Source organism: Microtus ochrogaster, linkage group LG4 (assembly GCF_000317375.1).
Source record: "Microtus ochrogaster isolate Prairie Vole_2 linkage group LG4, MicOch1.0, whole genome shotgun sequence".
Taxonomy (NCBI): Eukaryota; Metazoa; Chordata; class Mammalia; order Rodentia; family Cricetidae; genus Microtus; species Microtus ochrogaster.
In genome coordinates, this window is record NC_022030.1 from 52,662,599 (window position 1) to 52,677,285 (window position 14,687).

Consider the following 14,687-nt stretch of genomic DNA (forward strand, 5'->3'; position numbering starts at 1 on the left):
GTAATATTTATTCCCTTCTCAGATCTTTGACAGAGTTGAAGATTATATAATTGTAGTTACTCTCTACATTATTTAGACTCCTTGAGATAGAAAGTTTAGCAAAACTTTTGTTCTCAATGTTGTTTGTTATATTTATTATTTGTTATTATTGTATATAGTTGTATTTGGTTTAGTTCTGTCTTATTTAGACAAAAAGGGGAGATGTAGGGATAAGTCCCGCCCCTTAGGGGGCGTGTTCGCCTCAGGCTAATGTTTGCATATAAATTTGGCGAGCGTGCTACCACCGCTGCTTCTGCTTTCCTGGTCTCTGCGGGAACGGTGGTTCTGTAAGTCTATTAAAGCTATATATTTTTACAATCTGTCTGTCTGCATTCGTTTACGCCATTACATATACACATATATCTATTTGATACTGCACATATACATGTAAACGCATACATAAACACACATATGTAGGAGAAGGCTCAGGGGAAGAACATTTGCCACTGCAAAATAAATAAGCAAATAAGCCGTCTATATAGTAGAATACATAGCTATCTGATGCAATTAACCCAAAGTTTAGGTGTATGAAGAGAATGTAAATTTTATGTGTTTTGAAAGCAACACAGTACTTCTCAAAACTAATATCGTTTATAAGCTATTAAAAGCAACAAAGCTGGGTGGGAGGCTGTCCAGAAACAACCGAGAAAGAGGTACTGGGCAGCTCCAGTTCCAGCTGGAAAAGGCAGCCCTGAAACACATTAGGAGGAGGGTAGGGAACCATTGAATGTTTTGCATGCTTTTTCCATTATGTTTGTTGATAGTTCTACCCAATTAGGCCAATGCAGGACAATGATGGCAGGAAAGGGCTGGCGTGGGAACAAGCTCTGGGTGTTCTTGGTGTCCCATTCACAGTAAGCATTCATACATACAAATCAAAGGCAAATGTGCTTAAGAATACATTCCAAAGGGCGTGCTCCTGCAGAACTGTGAAAATACTACTCTTACAAAGAAGACCCCTGGTTCCTGTATCCTTTTCTACAGGGATGCTACATGGGCTCTTGATGTCTTGTCTGGAGAGACAGAAATGGTACACTACCTAGTTCTAATTTGCTTACAGCCATCTGTTTCCAAAGTGCAGGTGAAGAGCTGGCAGAGATGCTGTGTTATAAACAGCTCATTTTAAAGTGCCAGCACACTCCTACAGTTCTTCTCAGACTTAGGGGGTGTGCGCCCAGACAGTTCGGTAACAAAGTGTCTCTGTGAATAACTAACACAGCACACGTATAGTTCTGAGGACCGTTCACCCTCAAAAGCACAGAAACACACCTAGGTTTGTTTTATCTGGAGGACTATAAGATTTGGGAAAATTCCTATGAGATGTGTTCAAAGATGACTATGCTGGTTTTCTTGTTTGTGTCAACATTTGCTGTTTATGTGCAAATAATCACAATGCAGTTGTTGGCGGCACAGTCCCGTGACAGAAGGCATGCTTAGCATGTGTGTGCTAGGCCCTGAGTTCAGTCCCCAGCATCATCAATAACATTAATACATCGATCTCAGATAAAGGTTGACAAATAGCCAAATGACCACGAAGGCGTATCTTAGGATTGTCTAGGCTTTGATTTGGGTGACAGTCACCTTAGCTTTTCAGGTCATTTCATTCACAAGCCTTCTGTCCCACTTATCACACACATTTTCTGAACCAGAGCCTAACACCTGTGTGGCTCTTTACGTTTTAATTTTAAAGAAAATACCCTAAAAAGTCCCTTAAGATGCTTTCCTATCTGTCAGATAAAATCTCCTGGACACATTTCTCATAAGTGCTTGGGCACTCAGCATGAGCGTCCCCAAGGAAGATAGGGGGCAGGCCAGCACACCCTTCAACACATCGCTTTAGGTTACAGATGTGTATATTCATTTAAGACAGGCAGCTGGTTTTCTGTAACTCAGACTTCGGCAGGGTTTTCGCGCTGTAATTCTCTCAACAAACAAACAAAACCAGAAACAACAAAGCTCTTCATTGTCCTCTGTGATAGAGTCAAGCATTCCTTGTTCCTTAGTAGATTTTTCCAGAAAGCATAAAACCTCATCTTTAGCACTCATTCTGAACAACTTCCACATTATAAGTCTAGGTTTCAGTTTCCGAAGCCAGACTGCAGACTGGTTAAAGGCCTCAAAGGAGAGGTGGCTGAGCCATCGCTCAGGCCCCTCAAGCTCTCCTGATTTCACAGCACCTGTTTAAGAAACCCTTACAGGGTCCCCAGCGTGTTACAGATGTGCCATCCATTGGGGAGTTTATATTAAATTAAGAGTGTAACATTCTCATCCTTTCTTATAGCCTAATAAAAGAGATGATCTGTTCTAGTCTGCTGTCATGATGAACCTTGCTATTGCACCTCCGTTCTCAAGTCACGATCATCACTCAGGAAAGTCAGGACGGGGACTCAAGTTAGCTGTTTGAAACAGAAACCACGGAGGAAGGCTGTTTGCAGGATGGCTCTTCGGGTCATGCTTGGCTAGCTCTTATAAACAGCCCAGGATCGGTGTGAGGAATGGTTCAGCTCACAGTGAGCTGGGTCTTTCCGTATCGATTGTCAATCAAGGCAACGTCTTACCGACCTGCTCACGGACCAGCCCGAGGTAGGCAATTCCTCAGTCGAAGCAGCTTCTCTCAGATGACTCTGGACTGTCAAGTTGACCAAGTGAACCAGGAAGTCATCTCTCAAGTTTTACTCAGCCTTTATTTGCTTACACAGTGTAGGTTCAAAAGCTTTTCATAACCTACGAATTCCAAGTTAGAGATTTCCTCAAAACCTTCAGATGCCATTCTCCATCTTCCAGAGTCCAGCTGCTATGTGTCCAAAGAGTACTTTCAAACAGAAACAAAATGAAACAAAACAAAAAACCCTACTGTTTCTCTGACTCTGATTCCAGCGCCTGGGAATGCCAGAAAAAATTTAAAAGGGACAAACATGCAGCATCTTTTTTCAGTTAAATCTGAGCAGACCCAGGGCAGACCATGAATTTGTATGCTTGTGCTCTCCTCTGCCACCCTGGAGAGCGAGGCTGTGGGCACAGGCTTGCTTCTCACCCACATCACCCTTAGATAGAAAAGAGCCCTAAGTACACCCTCACCAAACTGCCGTCCTTCGGCTTACATTCATGTGTAAAATAAGTCTTCTAGGGCCAGCCACCATACCCGGAAGAGTCCCTACCTCTGCCATTTCTCCCTATCTGGGACCCTTGGGAAGACGACAAAGCCAATCCAACACAAAAGCATGTGGATGACCCAGGGCAATTATTTTTGTAACTTATTCTTTTCCACATATGTATGTGCGCATATATGTATCATGTGGTCCTGTGTGTGCATGCTGTGGCTGGGAGGGGGTGCTGAGTGTTTTCTGCAGTCACTCCCCACCTTATACATTGAAGCACATTTCCTTGTTGAAGCCAGAACTTGCTAAACTGCTGGTCTAACAAACCAGCTTATTCTAGCGATCTCCGGACCCTGCCTCCCAAAGCGGAGATTGCAGGGGGGCTGTCGTGCCTGCCTCATTTCTGTGTGGGTCCCGAGGATTTGAACTTTAGTTCTCACACTTACACAGCGAGTACATTACCACTGAGTCATCTCCTTTACACCAAGGGGATTTTCTTAAAAGAATAGATGCATGGTTGAAGCCAAAACTTAGAATTAAAAAGATATGAATATTCTCAAAGATGCACGATCACCAATATTTTCAAAATCATAAAAGTATCATAGGGCAGGGCTGGAGAGGTGGCTCAGAGGTTAAAAAGCACTGGCTGCTCTTCCAGAGGTCCTGAGTTCAATTCCTAGCAGCCACATAGTGACTCACAACCATCTGTGATGGGATCTGGTGCCCTCTTCTGGTGTGCAGGCAGACACACAGGCAGAACACTGCATTCATAATAAATAAATAAATCTTAAATAAAAACAAATGTCAGAAAGCAAGGAGTCCTGTGGGCATTCTGCTGGACCTCAATTTTATAGTCATCAGGTCATAATAAACACGGTTAGACTAGTTAGTAGTAATCTCCAGGCTATAAGTAACTGGAAGCTGGAGCAGTTATGAGCCCATCCTGGCCTGGGTCCGTTTCCATGTGGGTCTCTCATCTTGCTTTACGTGTGTAATACACGCTACACAAACTACAGGGTGAGCAACTGTCACCCAGGTTAAAAGCCAAGTTCCCTAATTCTAAAGGGTCATAAGTCATCCTTGGACTCCATTTTTCAAGACTGAAATATTGATGAATCTTCTCTAATCCCGTAGCTCATTCTAACTTTGTTTTAAATCATGAAATGAAAGCTGCTTTTAATTATACATAACAATCACCTGCCACAAAGCAGCCTATTAACTACATACTGTGATACCTGCAAGGACAGACACACAGACAGACGGAGATAACCCTCAACCAACAAACTTGGTGGGATTCACGAAGCTTTCATTTGTTCAGTATGCTCTCCTCCTCCCCTCCTTTTTCTTTCTTTCTCCCCAGTACTAGAGGTTGAATCCAGGGCCTAAACCAGACAGAGCAAGTGCTCCATGGCCTAGCACCATGCTCAGCACTCAGATGCTTTCCTAAAGTGGGTCATTCCTTACAGAATGAAAAGCAAAATTAATTGAAGATTTTTTAATATACAAAACCACCAAAAAATGCTTAATATAACTACGGGAGAAGGTGAGTGCAGGAAACAGAGGCTTCAAGACTCTACGACCAGTTAGTTCTGGTTTCAAATCTCAGCTCCCTCCTTCTGGCTCCTGTTGGTGGAATGTCTCAAGTCTACACTGTTCAGCACTAGTCAGGATGCCCGAGAGATGGATCTCACTGTAGGGAGATCACTTCTTGTCTTGGACACTAGCATAGCATACGGTCCAGCTGAGGGATACTCTTCCCTGATCCGCACACCCTTAGTGCAGCTGATGCTGACATAGATTGCAATGCTATTTATTCACAAGAAGTTAGTCGAGACCCTGGCTTCTGTCTCACAGAGAATGAATGAACAACATGCATGTTGGATTCAGCCCGACAAGGTGAGCACAGATCTTTGGTCAGGGGTTTTGACCATCAAAAAGGAGGAAAGGAGATCTGGCAGGTAAGGCTGTGACACCTGCAGACAGGGTCAGGAACATTTTCCTGATGGTTAAGATCCATAGAGAACCCAGCATCTCTGGCCACTGTGTCGAATTACAGAAGCCAGCAGAGGAAAAAAAAGACCTGGCTGGTATCTGGCAGCAGATACACTATGAAGGTATCCTGTGTGGCAGGATGCTCTCACTAAAGCGGTTGTCCTCTGCTGTTTCCCAGGACACAGAAGGCTTCTGGGGAAGCCCCAACCTGCACAGTGAAAGGAGAGAGGAAATCAGAGGGGACAGGAGGTTCTCAGCCTTTGAGAAAATTCCAGAGGCCAAAATACAAAATCTTGGAGACAAGATTCTCTCAGCTATGACTGGATGGAACATTTGAGTGTGGAAGCTTGTCTGACCCTCATCTCCCCAGCAGAAGTGACAGTTCTCAATCCCCACAGGCTACAGCAGCACCAGTGTGGTACCAAAACACTCCCATCTCTCACTGTGACAAGACAGGACAGGGATACAGGAGGAAGAAGGTACCCAGAGGCTAGCCACTTGGCAGTAGCTCTACCTTTGGAAAAAAAAACGCCCAGACCCCCACAGGTCAATGCTCCACCTCCCTGAAAGGACAAAGGGCCCCTTCTTTGCCTCAGGCCATCTTTTCCAGTTGGTTGCTTTGCAAATTAGGAGAAGAAAATGGAAGCTGGGCCTAAGATTAGCAGGCAACCTTCCTTCTATGGGCCTTTGATTTAGAAACCACAGTACCAAGCTCTTCACCTTCACTGTCCTTCACATCCCAGGGATGTTCCAGCCTTCCAAAGGGGTTATTAAAAGAAAATCTGGGACATGCAGTCAGCAGGCGATGAGATGTTGCAGGAAAGCACAGCACAAAGCACTGAAAAGAGCTCGTGTCCTGGGGCTACCTGTGACCCTAAAGGGAGTCTTTCTTTCTTTTTATTGATTTTTATTGAGCTCTACATTTTTCTCTGCTCCCTCCCCTGCCTCTACCCTCCCCTTCAACCCTCTCCCATGGTTCCCATGCTCCCAATTTACTCAGGAGATCTTGTCTTTTTCTACTTCCCATGTAGATTATATCTATGTATGTCTCTCTTATGGTCCTCACTGTTGTCTAGGTTCTCTGGGATTGTGGTTTGTAGGCTGGTTTTCTTTGCTTTATGTTTAAAAATTACTTATGAGTGAGTACCTGTGAAAATTGTCTTTCTAGGTCTGGGTTACTTCACTCAAAATGATGTTTTCTAGCTCCACCCATTTGCCTGCAAAATTCAAGATGTCATTAATTTTTTCTATTGTGTAGTACTCCATTGTGTAAATGTATCACATTTTCCTTATCCATTCTTCGGTTGAAGGGCATTTAGGTTGTTTTCAGGTTCTGGCTATGACAAACAAAGCTGCTATGAACATAGTTGAACACATGTCCTTGTGGCAAGATTGATTGAGCATCCTTTGGATATATTCCCCAAAACTGAGTCTTGAGGAGGCTGTTTCCTAATTTTCTGAGAAATCGCCACACTGACATCCAAAGGGGAGCCTTTCTAAGCAAATGGTAAAGAGGTTTCTGAGGATCTATAGCAGCCATTTGAAGCGGTATACTGAGGTGGGCAGGAAAGACAGGAAGAAAGGAATGGATCTGAGAGGTGAGACCCAGTGCAACCACTACTGACTGAACTTGGTGGCTGTATCTCCTTGGGCAGGTCCATCTCTTTGTGTGGCCGCTTTCTTTGTAAACCTGGGCTCTGAATGTACACTACTTGCTTGTCCCAGAGTGGGTGCTTGATAAAAAGCTACTGGGGAACCATGTCCACTCAGGAATATAGCTTACCAAAGAAAATCGTGAGATTTTAAAACTGGTTATTTATTTATTTAGTTTTTTTTTTTTTTTTTTTTTTTGAGAACAGTGTCATGTGGCTGGTCTTGAACTCTGATCCTTCTGCCTCTACTTCCATGGGCTAGGATTACAGAAATGTACCACCAAGCTCAGATGAGGTTTCTGTTAGTTTGCTTTCCATTTGTCTTAAGAAAGAGTTGTTAAAATTTTTATTTGAGCTGGGCAGTGGTGGCACTCACCTTTAATCCCAGTTCCTGAGAGGTAGAGGCAGGAGGATCTCTGTGAGTTCTAGGCTAGCCTGGTCTACAGAGCAAGTTCCAGGACAGCCAGGGCTACAAAGAGAAACCCTGTCTGAAAAAAACCAAACCAAACCAAAACAAAACAAAAGTTTGAAAGAGAAAAAGCAAACTTTTGTTTGCTTGTTGACTAGTTAAGAGTCTTCCTTTTGTTTTTACAAATAACTGGGATAGACTCTGGGGAAAGCCAGTCCAGGATGGTACCTTTATAAGATGCTGAGGGAATAATACTGAAGCCCATAGGTGATGGGGATGAGGGCAGGTGGAGCCATGATAAAAGAGAAACAGATTCCTAACATTCTGCCAGGTCTGGCTGCGCCTTAGTTTGGGGTGTGAATTATGACTTGGCACCATCCATTGGGTTCAGTGTCATCTTTTGGAGACTGGGTCTTACACAATAGCCCAGGTTGGCCCCAAACTCATGCGAGCTCGGATTACAAGGGTGCACTGTCATGTCCGGTGAATCACAAAGCAGAGTGAAACCACATGGCAAGGTGGAGAGCTCGGCAGCAAAGTGCGGCAAAGCACAGGCTCTGCATCCTCATGCAGATCTGGCCTGATTCCATTTTTAAAAATAGTCTACCTCCCACGCTCCACGTGGCTATCAACTTTATACTTATCTGAGCTTCAAGGCCAGTATCCACCCACACATAAATTCAGGGAAACATCAGAAGTGATAGTTGAGTGAGTTGGGCAAAGGTCTCTGACATCTGAGTCTTAGGTTGTGTAGGACAATAGTTAAGGGTTAGAGCGATAGTGGAGAAGGTGGGTATGCTTCCTAGTTGCTCATTCGTTCTTGTAGCCAGATTCTCTCTCTCTCTCTCTCTCTCTCTCTCTCTCTCTCTCTCTCTCTCTCTCTCCCCTCCAATCTCTCTCCAGGATCGCCTCATTGTATAGCCTAAACCAGCCTCCGATTCAGTTTTCCACTTCTGTTCTTGAGCACCAGGGCTATAGCTTTTATACCATCATGCTGGTTCCTTTTTATAAATTTGACACAAGCTGTAAAGAGCGAACCTCCACTGAGAAAATGCCTCCACCAGACTGGCCTGTAGGCAAAGCTATGGAGGTATTTTCTCTATTAGTGATTGGTGTGGGAGTTTCTTTAGGTGCAGTGCCACCCCCTCCCCGCGGCAGGTAGTCCTGTGTGCTATGTGAAAGCAGGCCGAGCAGCAGGAGAGAAAGGGAGGGGAGGGTCGTACCGAGGGAGCATGATCAAAGTACGCTACAGACTTAGATGAAAATGTCCCTGTGAAATCCAACACTGTGTACAGTGAACGTATGCCAATAACCAAAAGGAACGGGGAGGACTCACTTTCAGATAATGTGATAATTACAGAGAGGCAGATGTATTTGTCTACCGCATGAGTCAATTTTAAGGCTTTTTGTTTTTCATGGTTAGCCTACACTAAAACCAATACTTTTCTCTATTATGCGTCAAGACCAAACCGATATACTGAGCCTAACAACCCCATCAGGATGCTTCCTTAATATTTAACTAAGGCTAAATTACAGATTCTACTTCAGAGGGACAGAGGCAGAATCCCAGACGCCTAATTCTATTGCATTCCGCGCAAGTTAGAGGGGGCTTCCATGTGGCTATTGTTGGCTCTGCCTAAAGACTCATTAATCTCAAGTGAGAACCAATTTAACAAGCAGAGAAGGCGTTTGAAGTGACGGGCGGGAGCAGTTTAAACAGAGGATTAGGAGATAATCACATTTCAAGTCATCTTTTGGCTCTGCAAAGTTGACCCCAGGCCAGGGGTGTGAGGTGCAGGCCCCCTTCCACACCTCTCCAAGCAGGTGGCAAGCTTCTCTGTGGGACAAGCAGGTGGCAGTGGAAAACACGGGTCTCTTTAGACGCACGTCACCAGCCCTGCAGTGCTGGGCAGGACTGCTTTACCCACACCCTTCAGCAGTCAGACCCTAGCAGGTTAGCAGGTTACATGTGGGGTTCAGAACGGCTCTGCGCTGCTGGTATCAGCTAGCTGGGGGTGTGAGTCATCAAACATGGAAAGGAAAACTGTAATTTAATCCGAGCTCCCCATCTTTGCTCTTTGTTGAGAAAGCATAGGATCCCAAGGGCTCCCTGGAAAGAACATTGTGCTTTTCTGCTTTTCCTTATTGCCAAGTTGTGGCATCTACAAGAAAGAAAAATAATAATAAAAGGGTGTACACTTGCCAAGTCATTAAGCTTTTTCAAAATTGCCCCTGCAATCGGACTGCGTAGAAGCCACAAATTATTCGGCATTAGATTCAGTGTTCATTTCAGGAGAACTGCTTGCTATTGAGGGGGCCTCACAAGGCAGGACAGAGATCAGTGAAGACAGCCTAGCACTCTGCAAAGGCACCACTTCTATGTCGTTCCACCCAATTCTTGCTATTTTTCTTCCTTCTGCACGTCACAGAGGGACCTCTTTAAAATGTCACCTACGTGTGACCATGTGACAAGCCTGTAGAGATCTCTGACTGTGTCCTTTCTGCTTAAATCAGCAGAGACTGAAGGCCAGAATCACTGAGTGCCTTGAAAAAGGTTTCAATTCTGGGTTTCGTCACTGTGGTAGTTTGAATGTATTTGGCCCCCATAATCCCACAGGGAGTGACGCTATTAGGATGTTTGACTTTGTTGGAGTGGGTATGGTCTAGTTAGAGGAAGTGTGTCGCTGTGGGGGCGGGCTTTGAGGTTTCATATACTCAGGATACTGCCCAGTGTGTCCATTGATTTCCTGTTGCCTGCTGGATGTAGCACTCTCAGCTCCAGCACCACCTCTGCCCACACCCTGCCATTCTCTCCAACATGGCGATAATTGACTGAACCTCTAAAACTGTAAACAAGTCCCCGTGATTAAATGTTTTCTTTATAAGAGTTGCCGTGGTCATGGTGTCTCTTCACAGCAATAAAAACCCATACTAAGACAATCATCCAGGTCTCCTTTGTTCCAAAGCCTGATCCGTGGCACTGGCAGCTCAGCCAGTCATCCATCCCTACCCCTATCCACCGCTGTTTGCACCAAGAACGGCCATTCTAAGGGACTGGCCAGAGAAGGATGGGCGTACGGGACTGAACTATACAATGAGCTACATACGATTGTCTCGAAACAATCCTGAGAGCAGGAGGTAAGAGGACAGTTACAGCTCACCTGCACCTGACAACCAAACCATTTCCTATTGTAGGTCCTTGGATGCTGTGGCTCCTGGATTCCCTAAACCCTTAGAATGCACCCCATTTCTCTGAGTGAGTTTGAGCGGCCTTGTGTAGCTGAAAATAAAAGCCCACTACCCATGTCACACCAGCCAGGTGTTGCTTTTAGGACCATGAGCCTCTGCCCCGACCTCCAAGCTGTGACAGTGTAAGCAAACCCTCTTCTCCTTTCAACAGGGTCATGACTTGCTTCTGATCTGGGACAAACAATCAAAACCCATGAATTATTAGGGGAGAATCTGGGTCTACTTAGAAACTTCCAGAATCTAAAAAGGGCTTATACTCTTACCAGATAAATGGCAATGGTTTTGCTATGTTCACATGTCCCGCATACATGTGGACGTTCGCAGGCACATGCACATACCACACACATACATGCCCATGCAAAAGAACAATAAAAACAAAAACACAAACAAGCAAAAACCAAAAACATTGACCCAGAACTTTCTCCCAAACAAGGCCAAAAGATAGGGTACCAAGGAAACATCAGGAGGGGGCTCTTGCTGTACACCTGGACTTGGCACAACTGCCTCTAGGTTACTCCCTAGGAAAACACTCTGTCTACGATGTTATGATCTCTCCAATATATGAAGGATTATTGCTTTCCAGTGCTTGGAATTTCTGGTCTACAGCCTCCAGTTAGATTTTGATCAAATTTTACTAATATAGCCTCTGGGAAGGTTTTACCCCGCATCCCACAGGGGTTCTTACGAAGCTCCTTTGTTCCTGCTCATGGTCTCTCCTCTCCTCTCATCTGTCTATTTATAGGAAAATGTTCATCAAAGTACATGAAGTCACAGGCTGGTCTGTTCTTTGCAAACAAGATGCACTCACATTTTATGCTTTTTCTAAACTAGACTAGAGCAAAGAGAGAATCCCCCTGCAAGTAGCTTTAAGGAAGAAAGGCCACCTGGGCCAGGTACTTCAGTACCAAGGCAGGTAGTCACCTTAGATGTCTCTGTGATAAGAAAGTAGTAATAAGGACAAAATACTTACGACCCATATCATGACCAATCTTCTGGACAAGTAAGGATCGATATTCCAGTGGGTGAATGGGAGAAACGTGATGTAGAACACTTCCTGGCCCAAGGCGGCGGAAAACCGGAACAGGTAATAGTAGAAATAATTCTTCACAACGTGCTTCTCTACATAAGCCTGTAAGACAAACGCCAGGAGTTCCTGAGTTCATTCAATGCGTCTGGAAAAGCCTTGCCTGAGACTCACCACCAGGGTGGGTGTGCCTCCTCCTGCTACTGTGTCTCATTAACACCAGCCTGTGTCATTGATGAACATCCATCAGCCCCAGCTTGTGAGCAGAAGCTTAGGAGACATTAGGTTTGTTTTTGCTGTTGTTGTTGTTTGTTTTGTTTTTAAGATTAAATACTTAGCATCAAAGGCAGATGTACCAGGAGAAGCTAGAAGCTCTCCTCTCCTTACACACACACACACACACACACACACACACACACACAAAACACACTGGAGCCTCTAGGTTGTGTGTATAGAAAGCTAGAAACTCATAGGAGGTCAAGACACCCATTCAACCCATTCAAGTACCAATCAGGCCTAACTCTGCTTAGTTTCTGAGATGAGGTGAGAGCAGACACGTGCAGGGTGGTCTAGTTAGTAGAACATATGAATATGTTACAGAGTAAAGGGTCACTGTAAATACACTTAGGTGATGAAGTGGGGGTAAAGATGCTTTCTGGGTCATCCACGGGGGCTCTATAGTCACAGGGATCCTTCACAAGATGAAGTGAAGATGTGGCACCAGACCTTTTGGCCTGTCGTCCAAGATCATGAACCCATTTCGACTACTGGGTTTGCCTTTTCTCTTTCTTAATAAACTGCCTCTATTTCCATCACCTGAGATAAAAAGGAGGGAGGAGGCAGACATGTCAGAATCAAGAGCTAGGTGGAAATGCTGCACAGCTAGCTTAGAGAATAGAGGAAGGGCCCACGAGCAAAGGGAGGCGAGCTGTGCTCTCCAGAAGCATAAAGAAAGGTCTCCAGAAGGAATCGGGACCCTGAAGGCACAATGACTTCAGCCAGTAAAGGTCCATTGTAGATGTCTCACAGCCCATGTCTAAGAGAGCAAGTTCCTGTTGTCATAAGCCACTAAGTAGCAATTCGTTTCAACAGCAACAGATGACTCATCCAGGGGCATTAGAAAAAGCAGGCGCCTCTACATTTTAGTTCACCTTTTAAATAGGACTAATGAAGTCACACCACACGGATGATGTCACAAATACAGCTAGACCACCTGGGGAATGTTAAGATGGTCTCCCATGTTGTCACCTCTCTGCTGTCAGCTTGTCACGGAACAGGCAGAAGGGGAATGTGCCAGGAATAAGAAGATAATGCACTTTAATACAATGTGTCACCAATGTGTCAATTTGTCACCATCTAGACTCACCTGGAGAGAGTGTCAACCAGGAATTTTCTACATTGTATTGGCCTGCGGGCATGCCTGTGTGGGATTGTGTGAATCAGTTGACATGGGCCAGCAAGCCCACTGTGGGCAGCACCATTCCCTAGGCAGGGAGTCCTGAACTGCTTAGCAGTGGGGAAACAGAAGCGAGCATAAGCAGGCAAGGATGCTTACATTCATTCTCTCTGTTCTTGGCTTTGTCTTTGCCACCCCACAGCAATAGGGGTTATAGTCTACGTTTGGAAGCTGAAATAAACCATTTTCTCATCACAGCCACAGAAATGAAAGTAGAAACCCATGGTAAAATAAACATTTTTATATTGTGGCATATTAGTAGCAAATTTAACAATAAGATGTTTCAATTTCTTGAGTGAACAAAAAAATTCTCTTCCTTCTCCGTCTCTGCCCCATCCCAGTCACGCCCCTTTCTGGTGGAGACAGTGTCTCACTGCAGATGTAACCTAGACTGGCCTGGAACTCTCTTGATCACACAGGTGCCGCAAACCTGACAGTGATCCGCCTAGGCGTCCCAAAGGCTAGGGTCCCAGGTGTAGGGCATGAGGCCAGATTTGTAAAGTAGAGAATTTGAATACACATCGACAAAGCTAAAAAGGCAGACACAGAAAACGAGGAGGATGGGGACAGTGTGAGATTGGGAAACCTAAAGACTTACAGGTCTGCAATCCTTATTTTGTTTTATGCCAAGCCGAGGTCTTTGAATCACGAGGCGGGAAAGTCATATGGATTTATTTTGGAGCCATTCACACCCGCTTCCTGCCTTTAAGGTTCAGCAGCTACACTGTGACCTGGGGCTAGTCTAGAGAGAGGGACGGCAGGCATTCTCATCTGCTGAGAGGAATTGCAGAGGAAAAACGTTTTTCAAGGGCTGGTGTCTTGGAGAACTTGGAAACAGCCAACAATACTTTTGTATTTTAGGCATTAAAGAAAAAGATGACCTTGAAAGTTGTACAAATAGGGCTAGAGTCGATACTGTTGGCGCTCTGCCAAGTATGCATTTTTCTTCTTTTTCTCTCAGAGAGGTTCTGGTTTTTATTCCAGCATCTCAGTCTCCCAAGCAGCACCCTGGAACCCGGGGGGGGGGGGGTAAGTTCAATGCCTTTTGCACCAGGAGAAGATCTGGAGTCACCGGTCACGGTTAGTTAGAGGGCTCAGTCTCAAGAGTGCGCAAGGATCGAGCCAAATATGCTTCCTAGCAGCAGAAGCACATTCTGTAGGTTAAAAGGGGAGTGGTCCTCACGCGTGGGGGTGAAGTTTACTTCAAAGTGAGTTTAGGAAGAATTGAAGTAGGGCAAACCTAAATAAGAGGACCAACAATGCATGACAGGAGTTTTCCAGATAACATCTCTGGACACAAAACTAACTGGACAGCCAAATTTTACCACTAAAGTCTGAGTTATAGGTACCCAAGTAACATGGTGAATAGTTATAAACATATAAACAGAATCTGAGTTTCTGAGCTGGCGATGTGGTTCAGTGGATGAAGCATTTGCTAGGCAAATATGAAGACCCGAACTGAGATCTCTAGAACCCACACAGAGCCAAAAGCTTCACTGACATCTGTAACCCCAGCACTCCTGCGGTGAGATGGAAGGCAGAGACAGCAGAGTTCAGAAGCTCCTGGACCGGGGAACCTACAGCACACAGCAGTGGACCACAAAGAGATGCGGTCTCAAACACAGATGCTTGTGGTTGTCCTCTGAACCTCCACATGGCCACCATGATGCAGATGAACGCTCATTCACACACACACACACACACACACACACACACACACACACACACACACACAGAGAGAGAGAGAGAGAGAGAGAGAGAGAGAGAG

At 45.0% G+C, this 14,687-nt stretch overlaps 1 protein-coding gene across 1 annotated transcript in view; it reads right to left on the bottom strand.

Moving 5' to 3' along the window:
• Sgpp2 (sphingosine-1-phosphate phosphatase 2) overlaps positions 1–14,687 on the bottom strand; it is a 119,957-nt gene that overhangs the window by 54,334 nt on the left and 50,936 nt on the right. Inside the window, exon 2 of the mRNA XM_013351720.2 lies at positions 11,410–11,568. Coding sequence (XP_013207174.1) covers positions 11,410–11,568 — 159 coding nt within the window. The remainder of the gene's footprint in view (positions 1–11,409; positions 11,569–14,687) is intronic.